This window comes from Hirundo rustica, chromosome 6 (genome assembly GCF_015227805.2).
Source record: "Hirundo rustica isolate bHirRus1 chromosome 6, bHirRus1.pri.v3, whole genome shotgun sequence".
Classification (NCBI taxonomy): domain Eukaryota; kingdom Metazoa; phylum Chordata; class Aves; order Passeriformes; family Hirundinidae; genus Hirundo; species Hirundo rustica.
The window spans coordinates 11,812,613-11,834,713 of NC_053455.1; the positions used below are offsets into that span (position 1 = coordinate 11,812,613).

The following is a 22,101-nucleotide window of genomic DNA, read 5'->3' on the forward strand; positions in this document are numbered from 1 at the left end:
CTTTACAGACTAACCAGACCAAAGATAAGACAAGTTTACAGCACTCACTACAAGATAACACATGTTTATATGGAGTCATGGTTAGGAAGACATATGGTTTATGTGATGCATAGATATATTTTTCATATATATACACACACATGCAAATAAAATACTTTATACAACCAACCAATACAAGTGCAGGGAACACAAATTTAAAACACATTTATAAACAACCTCTATGTATCTAAATACACTATATATGAAAATATTAATGGCCTAATGAGTTTTATATTTGCTGAAGAATAGCTCAGCTCCTGTCCGAGTGCCAAAGAACCTCCCCTGCACTGAACAGCACGATAATAATTTTCTGTGTCCAAACATGAACTGTGGAGAAATGCATATGTGTGCAATAAATTAGTGTAAGACATTAATTGTTTTCACCCCCCAAGCATCGATTCCACTATAGGCTTGTGTACTAATTTGTCGAGGATAATAGGAGTAAAGTAGTAAACAGAGATAGCATGTATTTAAAAAAATGTTTATTTTTTTCCTTAAAAATATTTATACATAGTTTCATTTTGTTTTTATACAGTCATAAAAGTAAGTTTAAAGCTCAAGTTTAAACATCAGGATTTCAAAACCACAAATGTACTGACTTGAAGCTTTCTGTCACGCCTTTCCCTGGAACTCTCAGAAGGCATTTTACAGTAAGTTGAGCTACCCATTATCAGAAGAAGCAGTTCCGCCTCCCCTGTGACCTTCCCCCTTCTTGTGTATAGAAGCTGTTCTGCCTTGAACTACAGTATCGCCTCTCTAACCCTCCAGTGATCAGGTCAGGGAGCTAAACTAGTTCAAAAAAATGGAAAAAAAATCTCAGGAAAATGAAACAGATATGAACTGATATGAAAATCATCTTCTGTTAAATAGTATGTCCACAGCTTTTGGGGAGGACAAGAGGAAACAGTTTCACATTGTGAGAGAGGAGGTTTAGATTGGGTAATAGAAAAAAACTTCAGCCAAAGGGTTGTGAGGCACTGGAACAGGCTGCCCAGTGGAAGGAAGTGGTGGAGTCACCATCCTTGGAGATATTTAAAAGATTTGCAGATGTGGCACTATGAGACATGGTTTAGTGGTGGACTTGGCTGAACTGGGTTAAAGCTTGGACTCAATGATTTTAAAGGTCTTTTCCAACCTAAATGATTCTATGATTCTATGATAAACCCTGGTCTAAGAAAGCTGCATTGAAAAGTTGCATAAAAAGAGCAATAATTTTCTTAAATTTACGCGCTCGCTCAAAGCAGAATGGGACTGGATGAGCACCAGAAGATTGAGACAAAAGTGTCAAAAAATGTCTCCGGGGTTGAGGGAGGGAGTAGGACCACTTCTTTGCTCAACAGCTAACCACAAAACTATCTGAACTGCATTATGAAAACATAAACATAGAGGTCATAGAAGAAAAGACAACAGTCTCTCTCCTGCTTACAACACATCCCAACAGAATTTCACATTCCATACTCCAGCTTATTTCCTAAGCCTCTGACAGACTAACAGGAGAGAGACATCCTAAAAAGTAACTCTGCTTGTTATTGCCAGATCTTGATTTCTCCAGCCCAGTCACATGTTGCAAGAAGTGATGGCAAGACTGGGTGAAATATTGCACTCACACAAGCTTCTTTATGTGCAGACAAAGTGCGAATAATCCTCGAAGTATGATAGTTGTAGAAAAACACTTTGCCATCTGAACTTCCTGTCACCAGAAGTGTTCCATCTGGAGAAAATTCACAGCCCACTGCAAATCCTTCCACCTGTGAAAAACAAAAACACAGTAATTCTTGATGCTGATTAGAAAAGCTCATTGTGGTATACTGAAATTTAATATAGTACAGAACCCGCATATCTTTAAATTAGTATATATACTAAAGATTTCTCCAGGTCTTTATCAAGACACAGCTATATCAAAAACTTATTTAATCAAGACATGAAGCATTCATAAAGTCTTCTAATAACTATTTTCTTAAGAGTGCACATGATTCAAAATAGACTGGCACATGGGAAAGCAAATGAAGCCAATTAATATCCATCACTGATTTATAATAAAATGTTATTAGCAGATATATTAAAAAGCAAAGATGCTTTGCTATCAGATAGATGAACTTTTAAACCCAGATACTGAGTTCCTGGTGGAAGGATACCTTGTGTCCTTCGTATCTTTTCTTTTTGTTGATTCGGTAGGGTCGCTGGGCAGAAAACAAAGCCATGTAGTTCCCGTTGGTCTGAGCAACAAACACAGACTCCTTTGGGTGCAGGGTCAGACTTGGGCAAGTGTAGCGCTCCTAAAAATTTAAAGGAAGTTTTGTTGTATCAAACAGAAGATCAGTTCAAATGACTGACTTATTTGAGAGCCCATGAAGGACAAGATAAGGACAAGTCATCTCCATATATACATTATATAAAGATACTTAACTCACTACAAACTACGGAAGCTTTACATCAGGACAAATGCTAAATCAAACCTCTACCCTGTTTTCCTAGATATTTACCAAAATCCCCTATCTCTCTGAACTATAATTATACTGCAGAACAGCTGCAGAAAGGTAACTCCAACCAGATGATTTTCCATCATCCTCCTCCGGCTCGAGGAAACCCAAAGTTTGAATGTGAAAGTGAATGTTCTCCCATATCCCCTCCTCCACCGACATACTGTGCTTTCCATGCTACTTTGTACAGTTCTCAAATTCTCCATCCTTCCAGTTCTGGACAGACTGATAGGAACAGAAAACATCTTATTGAAACAGACACCTTTCCCCATCCCACTCTTATGAAGAAGAAGAAGAAGAAGAAGAAGAAGAAGAAGAAGAAAGAAGAAAGAAGAAAGGAAGAAGAAGAAGAAGAAGAAGAAGAAGAAGAAGAAGAAGAAGAAAGAAGAAAGAAAGAAAGAAGAAGAAGAAGAAGAAGAAGAAGAAAGGATCATTATTAGCCTCCTTACGACAGTGATGTGGGCTTCTGCTGGCTGCAAACCCATAAATATATGCAGTAATTAGTAAGGCTTGGCTTTACTGCACAGTTCCTATTTAAGACTGAATTAAGATTACTTCCAAAACTGCATGGCGACTCCCTCAGAAATTAACTGCTCTCACAAGGCTTCCACCAGACCCAAACCTCTTCCAGTTTCAGCCTAACCTAAAGACAGAGTGCTGAGTTTTGATGACATGAGAGCTTTGGCTGTAGGATCCATCTGCATGTGAAGAACACCAGGATGACAGTGACCACAGTACACCATGGGCTGTGTGGTAGAGTAGGAGGAACTTCAGATCGGTTTTGTTCTGTGATTGGGAAGTGAAGGACTGGGAGGGAAGTTCTGGGTACTGTAAAGTACTGGGCACAGCGCAACTGAGTGTTTCTGCAGAGAAACTGGGTCTGGAAGTATGGGACCAGAAAGCACAACATAATCTGCAGGAGCACGATGCTGTCAGGCTGGGTATGTTGTAGTAATGGGTTATCACAGAGCTGTTAACTGTTCATTTGTTAATGCAGACAAGCAATAGATCAAGTCCTGTTGGGATTTAATCTGTTTGGAGAGCTGAGGGGTTCACTTCCACCTCAAAGGTTTCAAAGGTGAAATTCAGAAAAGTGAAGCAGAGTTTGCAAAGTCATCACCACATTTTGTTTATTCACCGTGCAGAAAAGCCGGGCGAAGTGGGAGTGGAAAGTCCATTTCAGAGATGCTGTAGTCATGTTTGTTTGTTACTCCTGGGTGCTGAACCTTTCTGGTCTGTAATTTATATATTCGCAGTTATTTATTTTTTCCTGTCTATCCATTGTCTATCCAAGGTATTGATAGGTCCAATATTGTACAAAGACACAATTCTGGAAATTAAACACGAAACAATCCCACGTAATCATCAACTATGTGTTCTTGTCAGCAGGGTACTGTTCATTTCAGCCAAAAGATATCTATGTACAATCCAATCATATTATATTACATAGGATATTAGACTTGGGTTTTCAAAAAAGACCAAGAGAGTTGAAATTTTCTATTAACTGTCTTGGTAATCTCCTTTGAAGCTGCCAGCCTTTCTAGACAATTTAGTGGTTAGATGTCTGAGAAATACTGCACCTGCACTGATAAATGCAAATTTTGCCTCTGTGATTATTCTGTATTAGGTATCTAAATGCACGTATCAGGTTGCTATTACTATGTGAATATTAAACTCAATTTGTCAATAGCCCTCATTGCAGCTGATGAAAAATGTATGAAAAAGTGTGGTAAAAGAAACATTGCACTATAGCAGCTACTGCCATGCACCACTGGCAAACCACAATGACACTGCAGAGTCCTTGCCTAAATATAGCCTAGATGTCAATGAATTAGCACTGAAATGTAAATATTGTGAACATAAGGAGACCTCTCAGTCTTCAAGGTTATTTTTAAATAACAATTAAGTGTTATGTATAAAAACAAAGAAAGTCATCAACTTACATGAAAGGCATCTTATACATCACAAGACCTTATTGAAAATCAAATACTTTTTTTTTTACCACACTGACAAGTATGAAATATTAAATCATGACCGGAACAACAGTAGTTGTTAATCTTACATGAAAAATCTGATTGGAGATTTTTGCAGCACTTTGGAAGTCCCACGCAATGATGGTGCGATCAGCTGAGTCTCGGCTTACTGCATCTGTGCTTGTAAGAAATTCTCTTCCTTCAGGGAGGAAGAGTATGTCCAAAGTCTGTTGTACTGCAGCTTTGTACACCCTCAACACCTAGTGAACAAAAGAGTTTGTTATTTTTTGACAGATTAGAACCTGTTAAGCTACGTTTTCCCTCTTCCTGTTAATAATTATCTCCATTAAATTATGTATTATTTTTAGACATCAAAAGGTAACTCAAAATGTTGACATATTAGTGCTTTAAATAGCTTGGTCATGTATGTAAAGAACCAATTTACAGAAAAAAATATATTTTAAAAAGCATTGGTTTGTACAATTTATATATTATATTTACATATACATAAGAGTCTGCTGTAAATTACCAAGGACTTACAGTAAGATCCAGAAAAAGCTTCAGACAACACAATGTGAAGCTGGGTCTACACAAACTCCCATCAATATAATGAACTCTTCTAGATTCCCTAGGAGAGGCAAAAGAATCCTTGGCAGCAAGCTGTGCCACTCAGTGAGCTGGGCTTTAAAATGAAGGACTCAGGGAGTTTGGGGCGTCCAAAGTGGCAACACTAAACACATCATTGCAACCAGCTGGGGACAAGCCAGCCAACCAGGGCCGTAATAAATGCTCCTTAGCTGCCTCCCAAGAGGAAAGCCAGCAGACCAAGCACCTCGGGGGGCTGCATACCAACACACAGAGCCTGGGAACAACCACCAGGAGCAGAGCTGTGTGCCCGGAAAGTGAAAGGGACCTGAGGATCTTCATGGACAACAAGCTCAACACGAGTGGACAGCATGCAGCTGCAGCATAGAAATCCAGCTGGGTGCTGGGGGACATCAACAAGGGCATCACCAGCAGAGATTGTCATTGTCCCACTCTTGTCAGACCTTTTCAAGTCACGCCCGGAACACTGTGTTTAGTTTTGGCCACGCTATACAAAAGACACGGGGAGAGGCTGAAGAGGGACCAGAGAAGGGCAGCAAAGATGCTCAAAAGACAGGGAAGCTGCTAAATAAGGAAAGATAGAGAAATAGGCTTGCTCAGCTTGAGAAAAAAAAAACGGTTAGGGGAGACCAAGTTCCGGATTTAAAGGGTGGCTACAAAGATGGTGGAAACTCCCTTCTTACAATGAGTTATGTGGAAAAGAGGAGAAGTAATGGGTACAAGTTACACCTGGGGAGACACTGATTGTACACAAAAAGTGGGTTAGATCCATGCAGAAATAGGTATCAGCCACAGGATCCTGAATATTTTAACAGCCTGTAAGCTGAATCTTAAAAAGTAAGAGATATTTTTAATTGTTCTAAGGAACACATGAACAATTTGAATTTCCTTTCTTTCTCTCTTTCTTCATGAAATTCTGTATCTATGTTGTCTAATTTGAATTTTGCAAATCAATACTTTTGCTTTCTTTTTTCTCTGATTTGCCTCCAGTGAAGAGAAACTTCAAGGCAAGTGGCCAGATCAAAGCAAACCATCTCTCTGAATATGGTGATCCTTGAAACTAGGACATGGGAAGACTCCTAGTTATTAATATCTGAATCTCTCTCTCCAACACAGCTGAAAACATAGCTGGCTGCACTTCCAAGGGGTACTCAGAGGTTAGTCCCTCTTCTAATGTCACTAGAAAACTGCTAGAGTGGAGAAAGTGCTTGAAGCATTATCCTGACATGACTCCCAACTTTGTGAGGCATTTCAGTGCCTACCTGATACCCTTTATATACCTAGTGACTACTGACTTCAGGGCCCAGACCATTTGCAGATACATCTTTTTTTTAATAACCACCAAACAGTTTTCAGGTGTCACAGTGAAATATCCTTAATAATACCCCTGTTCTACTCTTTCACCAATAAAAGAAAGACCATTTCCTGTACCAAACACAGCATGAGAACTTCTTGATTTCTTGCCTCAAACTCAAAAATCTATGACTGTTGGGAAAATGTTCAGAAAGCTCATCCTGCTTTAGGGTGGTGGTCTACTTGTGGATGTCCTGAGGTCCCTTCCAGCTCAGCTTCCTGTGATCTCAGCATGTAGAAGGATGGCAGCAGCAGCTGCTCCAGTTGCTTTTCACAGATTTTGTGAAATACACAGTTTAGACACATCATGTTTGCATCTGGTGAAGAACCTTAGCCATGCAAGCACCCTACACACCGTATAATAAAAGCAACAAGATGTAAACCTGCACACTCAAAAACTTGCACATTTCTCAGCAATCTGCCTGCTTTTTTAAGACAGTGAATATACAAATGTGTTACTTGCTCTCATCAGATTTTACAGTCTCAGAATCTGCATAATATACAAAGCAATTAAACTTTGTAAAGCCGAAAGGGATATTTCCATATTTATGGCCTCCACTTTCTCTATGGAGAAATCACCATGCATATTTCTTCACAGAGTTATAAAAGGAAGTCTATAGTTCATTAGTAAAGTAGAAAATGAAGCTATTTTGTAGGAGCAAAAATGAAAAATTAAACCCAAAACTGAAAAAAACCCCCACAAAATATAATAGCTGGCTGGAATGAGAAATGGAAAACCATACAGAAACCTGACAGCTGTAGGAACTGCAGGAGAAGAATGAAGCTAAATTGAGGGAAGTGGACACAAAAGGCAGAACCACCCCAACAGACTGAGGAGGCAGCTACTTAGCAGCAGGCACCTTCTGAGAAGTGACAAATCCCAGCCAGAGAGTCAGCAGGAGCAAGAGCATGGAGCAGCACAAGTGTAGGAATAGGAACAAAGAGCCAGAAACAAAGGCCAGTTAGTGCTGAGAAATGAAGAACAACAAAATAGAGCAATAAATGACAACAAACTTCCAAACGGATATTCATGGTAGGGATTTCTAATATTTTCTTATTTTAAAGATGAAAATCACAGATATACTGTTTAGATCTTCATCATCTAAAAAAAACCCCAAGCTTGTGAAATGTGGGTACATGTCTATCCATATGTTGTGTCCAGCATTGTAAAGGGTTTATTTAGGTTTTGGCCTTGCTTTTAACAATTTTTGGAGCAACAGACATCTCCTGGCAAGGAAAAAGAATATACTGTGAAGTTGGTAATGTGCAAATACTTTAAATGTTTGCTGAAAACCCGTTGGGCTCTTACAAGAACTGCCACTATCAATTTAAACATTTTCACCAGTAATCATTAAATAATATTTGTTTGTCTCTTATTTAATAGGATATTTAACCAAATTACCTGTGTACCCGAGCTTTGCAACAGGGAACTGTCTATCCAAATTAGTACAAAAGACCTTCTTTTTCTATATGTTTGATAATTACCTCAGAAAAGCCAGGCTGTTTTATCTTCAAACCATACAGAAGGAACTGACTTAAAGAACAGTAAATTAACACTTTGAATAGCAGCTGGGAACTTGATATACATAGTATTTCAATTGCCCCATAAAGACAGCTTTCAAAAATAACTAATTGCAACATCCCTGCTCAGGAAAATACTCATAATTAAACCTGCTTTGTTCTACCTTAGGCAATTAATTCATGACATGCCTGAGGAACTTTTCTGGGGAAAGCACCAGTTCAGTTTGCCTACCCTGCTGGCTTCAGTTTGTTAATAACAGCTTCTGCTCTTTTCCTACTTGCAGATTTATCACCCACCAGCACCGGAAAACCACAGTTCACTTCTTCAATCTAAGAATTTTATGGACATAAAAGAATTAATTTCAAAGGAAGGCCTAATCGTTTCTGGTGTCAACACAACATAATAACAAAGCTTCTTCAATAAGGCAGGAGTTCATGGCTGCAGGAATTCAAAAAGAAAGGTAATTTAAGCAAATTAAATCAGTTTCAAACAGATTCTTATGATTCTGGTGATATGGAAAGCAAGCTGTGATGCTGGATTCAAGGCATGTATTTCAGATGGGTGTTCTATAATACTTCTCTGCATTAAGCACATACCGGTATTTTGTTTGTCAAGAAATCTCAAAGCCTCCACACGAGCTGCTCTTTGCCCCAACCCTGTGCTGGTCACTTGTATGCTGTGTGCAATGCACTTTACAAAAAGCACCTCAAAGTTTATGGTAGTGATGAGAAAGAAATGTGCTTTTATAGTCCTGGCCCATCAGGAGAGGAGGTCTCAAATCAAATCTAATACGACTACAGGCAACATGGCTGGTCACAAAAAAACCCCCTTAATCAGTCAGATCCATGGCTTCCAACCTGTAAAATGTGGCGTATTTCTTCTTTCGCTTCTTGTCCTACCTTTTTAAATTGTGTGATTTGGCACGGACCTGCCTCTTCCTACTGACATGCTGGGTAATTAGTTCAATGGGGAACTGATTAAATTTCCTCTGTGAAGCAGTACTACACCATTAATGGTAACAAAAAGTACATTTTAACTTAAAGAAAAGCTTTTTTTTTTTTTTGTTTCCCCACAAAATATAAGGGGTTTTATCTATTTTAGTGCAAACCATTTGTGTCAATCTATTGTATTTCTCTTCATGCAGTTAAAAAAACCTCTTTTTCTTTAGTATTTAATTTTTTTCCTGTTTGTAACTGCTCTGTTTTCAGAGATACAGCTCAAGATTATCAATGGATCTTGAGAATAATTAAAAGGAACGAAAGACTTTTTAAAATGAAGAAGTGGTTAACCTTAATCTGGTATTGATCTCTAAGACTTCAGATATGAACAATGTACATTGGCTTTTTTTAAAATCAATTTTAGATCACTTGAAAAGGCACAAGAATCTTGTGATGGAAATCATCAACCATTTATAAGAAAAAATATATTTTCCCATCAGACTTTTTTTATTTAAAATTATCTCCCCATCTCAAATAGGATAAGAAGTGAAATCCACATATAGGAAAGATAAGAATGGCTTTTCTGTGAGGAACTCACACAAAGTTTTTAATACAAAACCAAGGAATTCTTACTACAGAAATGAGATGACTGAGGGGATTCTGAAAGAATTTGAAATAAAGTCTGAGCAGCGTGGAGAAAGCGAGTGGTTTCCTCCATTACAAGACTTCAGATTGCAAATGAGCAGAAGGCAGCTTCAATACACACAGAATGAGATGCTTCTTAAACACTACATATTTAAACTGAATTCCTTGCTAAAGGAAGTTGCAGATGTAAAAAAATCAAGCACAACCAATTCCAAAGTGTGAAAACCCAAAGTGATCCAAGAAAGACAAAGAGGCAGGAAACCCCCAAACTCTAAGTTAGAGAGGCCTAGGTAACCATTGCTGGGAATTGTGATAAAGATGATTGCTGTGCTTTGCTATTCTTGTTCTTCAGAAGTACATTGGTCACTGCTGGGGGTGTAAAATGTGTCTAGAACTGGGCTGAAACTGAAACAGCCATTCCCTGACAGCTTCTCACCTGAGCACTCCCACTCCAAAAGAAGGAGTATTTTGTTCCTGGCTTGTTTCAGTCCCTCTGGGAGCACAGGAGTGATTGTCCACAGGCAGGTGTAGGATTTTCATCTGCAATGCCACCATATGTGGCTCGCAAATAAACATGGCAGACTGCTCACCTCTGTGCCACAGACTCATAACGCGTACCGTCACACTCAGAAAAGACCCCTGAATGTTAACATTTAAAATCAAATGCCATTATGCAAGTGCAAATACACCCCTACTATATTTCTTTGAACTTTTGTCCATGGATTCAGGAAGGATTTCTCTGAGAAGAATAGCTTGAGTTTTCTAAAGCTCTGCATAAATCATCTTATTTTAATTACCTTGTTCCTCCTAATACCACCAGTACCCGACAGTGTATTGGCTGTTTCTATAGAAACCAGAAGTGCAAGTAGCTCCACCAGTTTCTACAGCCTTTTTTCATATTTATATGCTATCCAGAGACTAATTCATTAGGGTCTCCTAAATACATGCTACTTAAAATGACTGCATCTCATCTGAAAGAAACTGCAATAGAATGTTTCCAAGGAAACAAATGCAGTGCATTTGCACCTATTAATTTTTTTAACTGTGCTTTAACAGCTTGGGCTGATTTCTTTATAAACTCAAGTATGGAGAAATAGCTCACCAACACAAAAAGCATCTCTTTAATTTTTTTTTTCTTTTTAAGCATAAATTTGTAGGTGATACTTGTAATTTTGTAGCTAAGTAAGGTTCGGAGTAATAAACAAAGATGAGAGGAGAAAAAAAACATGTTATTCCTCTGCCCTGAACTCTGTTGTCAATAAAAATGTTACAGTTCATTTCAAGACTTATTTTAAAAGCATGAAATAGGACCTTCTACCGTTTCTAGTTATTTTGTTCTATATCTTATAAGATCTCAATTTTAAAAATGGTTAATTATGTGTAAATCTTCAAAAATCTATGTTTTCTTTCAATTTGCCTTGACTTTATACTAATCTCTTTTCAAATTTTCCATGACAAAATTTTATGATTAATCCCAAATGGCTGAACCTTTCTATTTCTTTGCACTCTTTCAGTTTCCAGTAAGTTGCTGCTATTTTTCCTGCATAATATTCTATTGCTTTTTTTATTGATTGTGCTAGCACAAGACTTTCTCTAACAAACACTTTCCAAAACTAAAACAACAAATTTTGTCTCCATTTAGTGTCATGCCTGAAGCACTTCATTAAATTCCTCTCAGCCAGTTTCCTTTCTTGAAACACTCCTTTTGGCCAGTTTTCTTATTATAGAGTACCTAGGTTAATTCCCTCCTTCCCCAGCTTCTCTTATTGCTCTATCAAAGTCCAACATCATAAAGTGACATCAAGCAAATTTCACACAATCAACCTTCCCTTATATAGTATAATTTGTTAAATGTCTTTTGTTTCTCTATCTGTAGCTAAATCTTTTCTTCAAAGTCCGTTCTGTGGCTGTCCAGTCATATTTTACTGGGTCTCCTCTACCTGATGCCCTTCCTCTCTTTCCCTCCTTGTTTAACCTTATCAATGGACTTGCATTTATGAAGGTCTAAGAGCTTCAAATAAAGTTTTAGCACCAGAGCCACAGCCCTGTCACCTTCCTCTTATTCCCTCTCCAGATTACTCTGTGGTGTTTCATCAGGACTTGCTGTTCTGACTGTGATCATAAAATAGCACTTGCCAAAGATCCAACAAACCTCACTAGCTTGTGACACTGGACAAGTGAACTTCAACAGACAAGAGATCAAAAAGAGACTATATCCAACAGTTGAGTAAATTATTCCTCTATTTTTAACAGAGTCCAAAACAATGTTGGTAGTGATTCCACTTCTAAAGTCCCTCACATTTCTATATGGACACAATAAAGAACCTGAATGCTTACAAAACATTGTTTCATCAAAGCAGAATATAAATAAAAGATAAAATATGAAAAAAAAAAATTAAATGGATACATTTAGACGCTTTAAACAAGTACATTCAGATGTAGGCTTTGACTGCTGTACCTCCTTTCACCAGGTCTAAGAGCATCTCTGCTCCACACTACCCAAACCTTGCTGATACATGAAAATACATGGTTTCAATGCAGTTTGACCATTCACCAAATAATTAACTTCAGCTCCTTTAAATTATTATCAGTTTTAGACAGCTACAGTTGTAGTCTTTCTCTGATAGTACATCTGAGTAAGCCTAGAAACCTAAATTAAAAAGGAAAAAAAAAAAAAAAGAAAAAAAAATCAGTAGTCATATTTACTTTAATGAACACAATATGGTCCTTATTGCTGAGTTAAAGAGTACAAGTCTCAGCCTTTTGTTCTCTTTGGTATTTCAAGGAATACTAAAATTTCAGGTGGAATAAGTGGTAGGAATATCTATTGTATCCTGTCTGAAAAGTTAATGTAGATCAGCCAAAATGAAGGGTGACTGTGCTGGCTTGAATTGAACATCTTAAGAAATTTTTCCACAGCTCAGAGAAAGGAAATACTTCTAAAATACATAACTACTTTAAGGTCTCAGGGTTATTGCACATTCTTTTTACAGGGTTTTACAGGGTTTATCTAAGTTCAGCTCCAAGGTCCAAAGATCCCATGGGGGCTGTTCAATATGATGTTCCCTCCTTGGTAAATACTGCAGATTGTTTTTTTTTTTTTTAAAGCACAGCAGCTCTCTTCCAGGTTTTCTGGTCTTTTCATAGAATCTCTATAAACATTCTTCCATTTTTTCATAAATTTAATCAATCTGTTATACAGTAATATAAAATCTCCAGAATAATCTCTTTACTAGAGAGACAAAACTAGGTTTAACACAAACAGAAAGAAATACCAGTATAATAAATCTCCACAGGCTATTCAGCTGCCTCTTTTATTTTTTTTCAGGCTTTGATTACTTGTGTCTGTAATTTTGAGATGCCTGTATACTTTACATTTCACTGAGCAGTTAACAAGCTGCGCCATCCATTCATTTCCCTGAGGTATGTCGCTTAGCTTTATCTTAAAGATTTAAACTCCTTTATTGTTCTTTCATTCTTTGTCTTGCCTAATACCCAATGCTACATTTGAAAGTATTTTGCCTATTTGCTCAACAGAACAGGGAGAGCAATAAGTATCTTTCAACATTCCCCCTTTTTTTTTTTTGTCTGCCTCTCTGATTAATGTCTTCCTGCACATTTCTGTCGTGGTTTAAACCCAGCCAACAACTAAGTACCACGCAGCCACTCGCTCACTTCCCTTGCACCATGAACTGTCAAACTGAATTGAAAAGATTCATTTATACACGCCAGCAAGGTTTGCATTGTGTAAAGCAGGGATGCTATTAGTTCCCCTAAATTTTTTCAGTGTTTTAGTAGCTGAGAGGCTGCCTCAAACCAACTGTTTTTGTACCACATTCAAATCACTAATAAATATCAATAACTAATGCTCCTAAATTCATGGTCAGAAGTACTAATTTTTAAAAATACTTTCTTAGAGTTATAAAGTATAATTTTTAAGTATTTTTTTTTAAATTAGTCATTTTCCATCAACAGAAAGCATGGATGGCACACTGCCATAAAGCAGCTCATTTAAACCCCTGCATGTATGTGTAATTGGACAACATTTTTCCAATTTCTCACTCTCTCTCTCTGTTATGCTTAATGTTTTCCTCTGAATTTCCAAGAAAAATCCCCTTATTTCCTGATAAAATTATCATTTTGCCTCACAGTTAATTTTAAGTTGTGAAAGAGAATAGCTTGTTAAAACACAGGAGTATATCCTAAAGAATGACCCCTGAAATTGAATTACCACCAAATGCTGAAATTGAGTTTTGAATGTGCAATGAATAACAAGATTCAGATGCCTGATTTAGGGTTTTCTCTCTATTGACAAAATATGCTACAAAGCCTGAAAGGCTATCAGGAGTATGATGATAGGAACAAAAAGAATCATTTGTTCACCCACATATCATTCCAAGCTGAATGACAGGTTAACACACTTGAAAGAACAGGCAAAACAGGAAAATCTTGTCATGAATTAGGATGAAAGAACTTGAAAGATAGAAAAGTTGTTTGTGTCAAAATTGAAACAAAAGTGGCATGAAGCCTCAGACATCTATTTCAGTTAAGAGTCAAAATTGCACTTATTAGAACAAGATACATTTCAAAATATTGGCTAGGACACTATCAAGTTTTAACTATGGCTATAACTGTGTAAGATGGAAAAGATACATGTATAAAGATAACAATATAAACTGAAACCAGGAATACCTGAAAAATCATTGTAATCCCCCAAACTAAGAAGTGGTAGACCTGACATACTGATGACACTGATAATTCATGCCTAACCAACACTTCCTTCTATGCCTGAGAGTTTGAAATGTAACTACAATATTTTGCAGTAATGATGCACAGGTGAGACCTCCACCTCGGGAACTTTTGTCTGCTCCTCGTTACTGCCTCATGTAAACTGTGTGCTACACCTCTCTATTTGCCTTGTCCCTGTTGCAGCTACACTGCTCACTGGAGAAGGACATGTTTCTTTTCCTCCCACCAGTTTTCAGGAACAGTTTCACTGAGAAGACTTTTCAAGACAGCCAAACAGCAAACTCCATTCCACAGGGATGTACGTATTTCTGTAGGAGGCACCTTCTGTGGAACATCAGGCTGAGGTGGTTGGCAATATTTGGCAATCACAGCCTGTGATGCTTGTGGTGCTTTGCAGCCTCTGTCCAGGTTGTGTCACGTGCTGTTCCATGCCTGCTCCTCTTCAGAAGGAATTGCTTTCTGAATCTATGTTCATGCAGGTCTGAACTACAATCAGGTTTGCCAGAAATATCAACTGACAGTTTAACTGTGGTCAAACTGAGGCACCATCAGAATTTAAAGCCTAAAAAGAAGGAGCTGCTTTAAGAGACAAACACATTTAATTGTCATCATTGCTTGGAATATAATATTATTTGATACCTTGTCTGGTGCCAAGGCAAAGTGCTACTGAAACTCAGACAATTCACAAGGGGTAAAAAAGGGCCAAGAACAGCATTTTTCAAGCCTTTTGTCTTGGTGACACTACAACACTTTCAAAGTAAAAGCAAAAATACTGTGGATTGGCAGAGATACTGACAACAGGAGAGTAGCAGACTCAGGAGACAACTCAGAACTAATTTATCTAGCACAATCACTAACATCTCTTCTCTAGCCCCTTAGCTCTACTTGAGTCAATGCCAATTTCACACAGTCTTCAGATCTTGTCATCAAAAATCACTGGTATCAGAATTGCTGAAAAAAAAATATTCAAGCACTTGGATTGTAAATATCCATTGTAAATGAATCTTCTATTTCCTTGAAACTGAAGTGCCTTCTCCATTATCAATATTTGAGATTGTGTCCTACCACCTATGAAAAATTCCTAACATATTCCTCCACAACCATACACAGCATAAGCACCGTCCAGACAGGAATATTTTTGCAACATGTGACTTCATCCATTTGTTACTGTAGAACAGAATCAGTTACCATCTTCCATCTGGAAAGACGGGCACTCTAGACACACACAAGCTGGAGGCCTTGCCAGTTTGGCATGACTACGCTCATCAATCACAATTGATTTCAAATCTATAGAAAATTCATCTTCACAGATTCTCAGAGGTTATCGCTCAAAGGTATGCGCAGGCGCAAAACCCATCATAAAGAAATGACATGGGGTAAAAAAAATGTCTCTGGCTTTGTAACACTTGACTTTGTGTGTAACTACAGTATCATTTCCAGAAAAGATTATCAGGCCAAGTCAGAAAATCTCTGAGAGAACGTTTTGTCACCTACATCTGCCATCTTCTCCTGCACTACAATCAAGGACCTCAAATGAGGTCCTTGATTGTAGTACAATCAACAATCTTTAATCCTTAAAAAGATGACACCCATTTAGTTCCTGAAGCACCTTTTAAAGGCAGTTCAGCATACCATGACAAACAATGGGTTCTCTATGTTAAAAAGGACACTGAAATATTCAATTACAGACTGCACCTCCTTCCCACAGTTAAGTTCTACTGTTATGAGAATCTCAAGAAAGAAAATCTATATTCTCTATGTCATTTCCATGCTATGAAACCATTGATCCTGCTCTTCAGGAGAAACACTCCTATTAGTCTTTCTTCTCCAGTTCCCAGCCAGGTGGAAGAGTTAAAATAGAAAATCTAATTTCCTTTTTCAAAAGTTACATAGGTATTTTTTATATGCACTTATATTTTGCAATTTAAAACCAGAACCCTCTTCCTTCACAGAACAATGCTTTGAGAATCTCTCCACATCTCTATGAAGGAAAACTAGCCATCATACAAGTATGATGGATGCAATAAATCCTATCCACTTTTACAAAGGTTTTCATACTGTAACTCTGAAACTCACAGTAATTTTATTTTCAGAGTAGCCTTTGATGTTGCAGTCTCAATATGTGTTTACTAATGTTTTGCTTTTAAGAACTTATTCATGTGGTAGAGAGCCTACACAATTAAATTCTTTCCTCAAACATCAGTGACAAATGCACCTGCAGCACAGGAACTTGATTGTTAATTGCCCAAGAATACTCTGTTTCCTCAACAGAGCAACTCCCACAATGATTTCAGAGCTCTCCCCTTAGAGCCCGCATACCTGAAACGCATTTCCCTACATCTCTCATCTATTATTCTTAGTACATCACAGACAGAGACAAGGTGTGGCTATGCTGTCTTATCTTTTTCAGGTCCCTTCTGCCATCCTCAAGAGCAGACAGATGGCAAACTATGATGAGTAGGATCTACCCACAGAGAAATTCAAAGGAAAACAAAGAACTACTTACTACCCTGCTTCTCTTTGAGCTGTTCTGTGCATGAGGATGTTGCTTATCTTACACTTCCACTGGCAGAGTACAGCTCTGGTCTTACTGAGCTCTGAATGGCAGCAGGGAGCAAATTGTTCTTTGTGCTTCATGATAAAATAAAAGCAGAGACATTTCACACCTCTGTGGCCCTTCACGAATGTAAAAGTCGCTCCAGGCTTCTATACAAAAGGTACAGGCATACACATTCTGACCCACATGGAAGAGCTTAAAGAGCTTGCTTCCTTGTTTTTCACAATCCTTAAGTGAGCTATTGGCTTTGTGTAATTCAACTAGATGTTACTTATAGCCACAGAGAATAAATAATAATAATAAAAAAATCTGTACAGTGTTCTTCATAGCACTTAAAATACATTACAGAGGTTTGTATCAACAAATAGGAACACAGTGAGAAATGCAAAAGACTTCAGAATAACATTTCAATGAAAGACCAGTAAGTATATCTGGCACCTTGGTAACACACAGCACACACACAACCTAGGAAACACTCTGAAAGAGAGAGAGAAAAAGGATTTCCTTTACCTTAGAAGTCCTTAAATCCCAAGCTTTAACTTCTGGGCTGAACCCTCCACAAACGAAAACATTTGACTCTGTAGGGTGGAACTTCAGTGCACTGATCCTAAATTCTGTTTTGCTGCTAAGTATCTGCTTCCCTAAAATCAAGCGACAAGAGGAGATTAAAGTTTGAGCAGAGAATGAAATATGTTATTAATTTCAACTTAGCTTCAGAAACATCAAGGTTGCTAAAAGCGAACACGCTTATAACAACACATTTCAACGATCTTGGGGCTAGTCTAATTTAATGAAAATACAAGACTACTCACTAATTTCTATCCACTTGAAATTGTTCCTGCTCATGGGCCTCTGCACCACTGAGAGCCTCCTACTGAAAGGAGCTCACTGAGGTCACAGTTCAGACAGCACACAGGAAGAAATCTACAGATCTAATGGTTGAATGTTTTCCTACAGTTTTTTGGGGGTTTTTTGTTTTTTTTTTTTCAGTGTGACAAAAATAACTAGAACAAAACATTGTCTGTACAGAAATACCACGTCCTGATCTGTATTACAACTCTTTGAGTTGTTTATTTAACTTTCTGTGAAGGTAGGAGTGAAACTTCATCTTGAAAGCAGGAAATAATTTGAAAACCCACATATGAAGGCAAGAGCTGTTCCCATGAATACACTGTTGCCAACTTTTAATTGTGTGCACTAATCTCCACAGGATCCTGTGGTTAGTAGCAACTGGATTGCCTGCACTTTTGAACACAACAGAATTCAGCTAGGTTAATTTATAGGACTTTTCCAAAGTTTGCTGCTTCCTTTCATCCTAATAAATTCATGATATTACTGTACATTCACTGAGATAAAATTTTTGGAACAGCAGTATGGACCAAGGTAAATATATCTGCTCACTTTCACAATAACAACTGTGATTTATATTCTACATATCCCATATAAAGATCTACATTAAATAAAGTTACTGCTGTAAGCAACAGTGAAGGAGGTACTGCAGAAGTAAAAAAAAAAAATTTGAAAATACTATGATAAAAGCTTCTTAAAATATTCTTTAATTTACATTTTATGCAAGTGAGGGTTATCTTAAAAAAGGCTTTTTTAAATAGCTGAAAATACTTTCAGCTAAAAACATTAGCTGACAGATGTAAACTCTCGCAGTTAGGTGTACAATACTGAAAATCATTCACACAGATTTTTTTATGCTTATTTCATTCCCTGGGGTCGATTTATTTGATTTCATCATCAGTCCCATTTTCCTCATCTGCTGAACTCAGCTTACACAGTCAATAGGCTAAGGCTCGTGAAATTACTTATTTATGCAGTTTAAGGAAGAGAAAGGTTTTTATTTCATCACACAGGCTCATCAAGGGAAAAGACAGGGAAAAAGATTACATAGAGCCTAAAGGAGGGGTGAGTGTTGTTCTATGTGAATTCTAATATTTGCAGGGGATTTTTGTCCTTTTGTCAAATGACTCATCACTGATTGCCAGTGGAAGATCTAAAGGGCCTCTCTCTGTCACCACTGAGTGAAACACTTAATTTTGTCCACGAGTTCCTTCCACAAAACGACAAAAAAGTCATAAGGGCAGCAGAGATTTTCTCCACAAGTCACCATGTGACCATTTCTTGCCATAGGAGCTTTCAGAACCCCAACAGCTACAGGGGAAAAAAAAAAAAGACTCCACAGGGAAGGAAGAAAGAATTAAAATCATCACTTACAGGAGCAACAAGATATTGCTCACATGTACCGCTCTAGCAGGCATCATTTTGGGGGGCATTACAACAGCCACATACACAGGCATCTTACTCTCAGCCTTGAGAAAATACTGCATTACCACAGGGAGGCTTACTACCCAGTTTAATAGAACTTTGCTCCCAAAGGAATTTGTTTCTTACTAGTTCCCAGCTCAATAAAAACTCTGGGATTATAATCAACATGTTTTCAATGGGACTGCAGCCAGAAATTAGCAAAAATGCAGCCCACCGGTACTAATCCAGTCACACAGCTTTATAAAGGACACACCAAGCGATCACTGCTCTCCACAAAGTGTGTTGTCCAAATGGCATTAGACATATCCATAACTGATGCAATGGAACCCCTCATTTCAGCTTTCAGCAAACACTGGCTTTGCTATGTGTTTACCTCCACAAGCCTTCTCAAAACTACTTTTTCTATAATACTTGTGTTCTCTAGCCCAAGACACGAGAAAGTCAGGTAAAACAGGCAAAAAATATGTGCATTTAGTTCAAGATGCATTTCATCAACTATCTACAAGATCTGTTACCTTTTCCACAGAAAGATTGATTTAACATAATTTGTTATTAATTAGTCAATTTTTCAATCTCATTCCCAACTGCTTCCAAGTAATTTAATAATTTGCCTGATATTTTCTTCAGAAACTAAAATGCTCTAATTCCCTACTTTTTCTCCCCGTTTGAAAGAGGTAGGCATTGATTTTGCCCTTTCCTTGCCTTCTAGAGGCTGCAATTTATCCAAAAGCTCTCAGTGACAGTCACTAACATAATTAAACCATAATAATCTCAGGGTTATGAATTCTACATTACAGTATAATAATAAATTAAATTAATGCAAACAACCTGAGCATCTTATTCACCTCTATACTCTTGAACCTCATTCTTTTTCCTATTTTAAGCTGCTACCTTACAATTTGATGCAGATATTAACCATTTTTTTGTACTTAAGTCAGAAACAATCACAATAAACTAATCCTAAAAGTTCAGGCCCTCCAATTAACACTTTGAAAGACAACTCTCCCTCTCTCATTGTCTCCCCAAAGTGAAATTCAGTCAAACATCTCTTTTTGGAAATTGAGTAAACAGTGCATGAATTCCATTCTAGTGCCATGTCAGAGAAAATGAGCAAGACTGGAGTGTAGACAGGCTGAACAGCAGCAGCTAACAAACTCAAAAAGTGTTAGAGAAAGGAAACACTCTTACTGTCAGAACTAAAATTATTCACAATTCACTCAGAAATTTAGGAAAAATATCCATCTGAGAGATGGAACAGGTCAATGCAAAAGATGACATGGGGCATATTAGCTCATGCAATTCAGTAATTTGAGATGATGAACTCAACTCTTAGCATTTCTCTTTACAAAATTTGCTTAGTTATACTACTATGAGCAGAATTTATTCTTCCCAGGCTGTAATCCTGCTATGATGGAACCTACCCCAAAGCTTGGGAAATCCAGGGTCAGTGTTTGTTATAGATCCTCCTCCACCTTTCTTGAAATCTTTTTTTTTTCAGTTATACATCTTTTTCTCTACAATTACTCAGTTTATGAAAATGAAATATTCACCTTTGGGGGGTCTTATTTTATATATTTCAAAAGACGGCCTTTGAGGAGAAGACCCTTTCATTCATAACAGGTACAACTCAGCAAGTTTGTATATACCTTTAATGTGTATATATTTATTCCATTTTAGTTCCTAAAGGCAGCATAACCAACTCATAGACTAGAAAATTAGGTCTTTTAAAAATATCTTTGGCTAATTGAGGGAAAATCCATACCACATATCATTCTCCTTTATAAGGGGTTGTTATTCCAAAGCAGAAATCAAATGGTTCTCTAAATCCTTAATTTTCACAATTTCAGTAACAACATCTACTATATCTTTTGCAGCGTGTTTTATGTTCTTTAAAGGCTTTAATTCAATTCTCCAATGCCAGTAACATAACAGCAACATACACAATATGGAAAAAACCCTTTAAAATATCTTGAATATATGTTTCTGCTCCTTTATGCAGCAGCCTACTGTGAAACTGCTCAGCCATGAAATCAGATGTTTTAAAGGCTATAAAACATTCTGAATTTTTCACAGAACATCAGCACAGTTAGTCAGCACAGGATGCTTCTGTAACTGTACTTAGTGGTCCACAGGTTCACACACCAAACTGCATAATCCAAAAATATTTACTTCCTTGCTCTAATTTGCAAAGAAAAGTGAGGCCTGAGACTTATAAGGATACGAGAACAATTTTGCTTAGCAAAATGGATTTCCCTCTGTGTTTAGAAAAAGACATAAGACAATATATACAAAAATATGTCATTACAGTCACAGTCCTTCTCATGCACAATAGTGAGAAAAAACATGAGATTGATAGACATCATTTGTTCTTAACAAATCAATGCTGTCTGTTACTTCTCCATTCTTGGTGTGCTTACAAATGACCTCACTATTTTTTTAAGAACCAAAGTTGTATTGACTAGGTTTTTCCCAATTTTTGTCACTACATGTTCACAAGTTCACAGCACATGAAGATGTTTGAAATATCAAATCATTTTCTCTTTTAACCTTTGAAACATCTCCAAAATAAATACTTTTCTCTCTTCTTTTAGCAAGGCTTTATACCAGTGAGCATAAAAAGTAAAATCCTGTTACACTCTCCTAGCTGGAGAGTGATCTCTAAAGTGTACTCAACATATTTCATAAAAGTGCTGAATCTTGGGGGAAACCTTTGACCTCACATCTAAGGTGCCTGCATACAACCAAAAGGACAAAAAAAAAAAAAAAAAAAAAGGCAAACAAAACCAATTTCAATCAACTGGGCTTTTTTCTCTTTTTTCTGAGGTGTCATATAAAAGCTTTCTGCATATTAAAACGTACTCTCTAAAAGTACTGGGAAAGAAAAGGAGGAACAGAGGAAAGCCACAGCTTTCCTGGGGTGATGGGGTGATGCTTAGGTAAGAGAACTAAAACTCCTATGTGAACA

The 22,101-nt window shown here is 37.4% G+C and overlaps 1 protein-coding gene across 1 annotated transcript in view; it reads right to left on the reverse strand.

Moving 5' to 3' along the window:
• Positions 1-221: 221 nt before the first annotated feature.
• The window catches only part of WDR25 (WD repeat domain 25), a 60,792-nt gene continuing 38,912 nt past the window's right edge, over positions 222-22,101 (reverse strand). Inside the window, exons 4-7 of the mRNA XM_040068390.1 lie at positions 17,373-17,503; positions 4,582-4,752; positions 2,175-2,315; positions 222-1,787 (exon numbers count right to left, since the gene is read on the reverse strand). Of these exons, the coding sequence (XP_039924324.1) occupies positions 1,566-1,787; positions 2,175-2,315; positions 4,582-4,752; positions 17,373-17,503 (665 nt within the window). The 3' untranslated portion in view covers positions 222-1,565. The remainder of the gene's footprint in view (positions 1,788-2,174; positions 2,316-4,581; positions 4,753-17,372; positions 17,504-22,101) is intronic.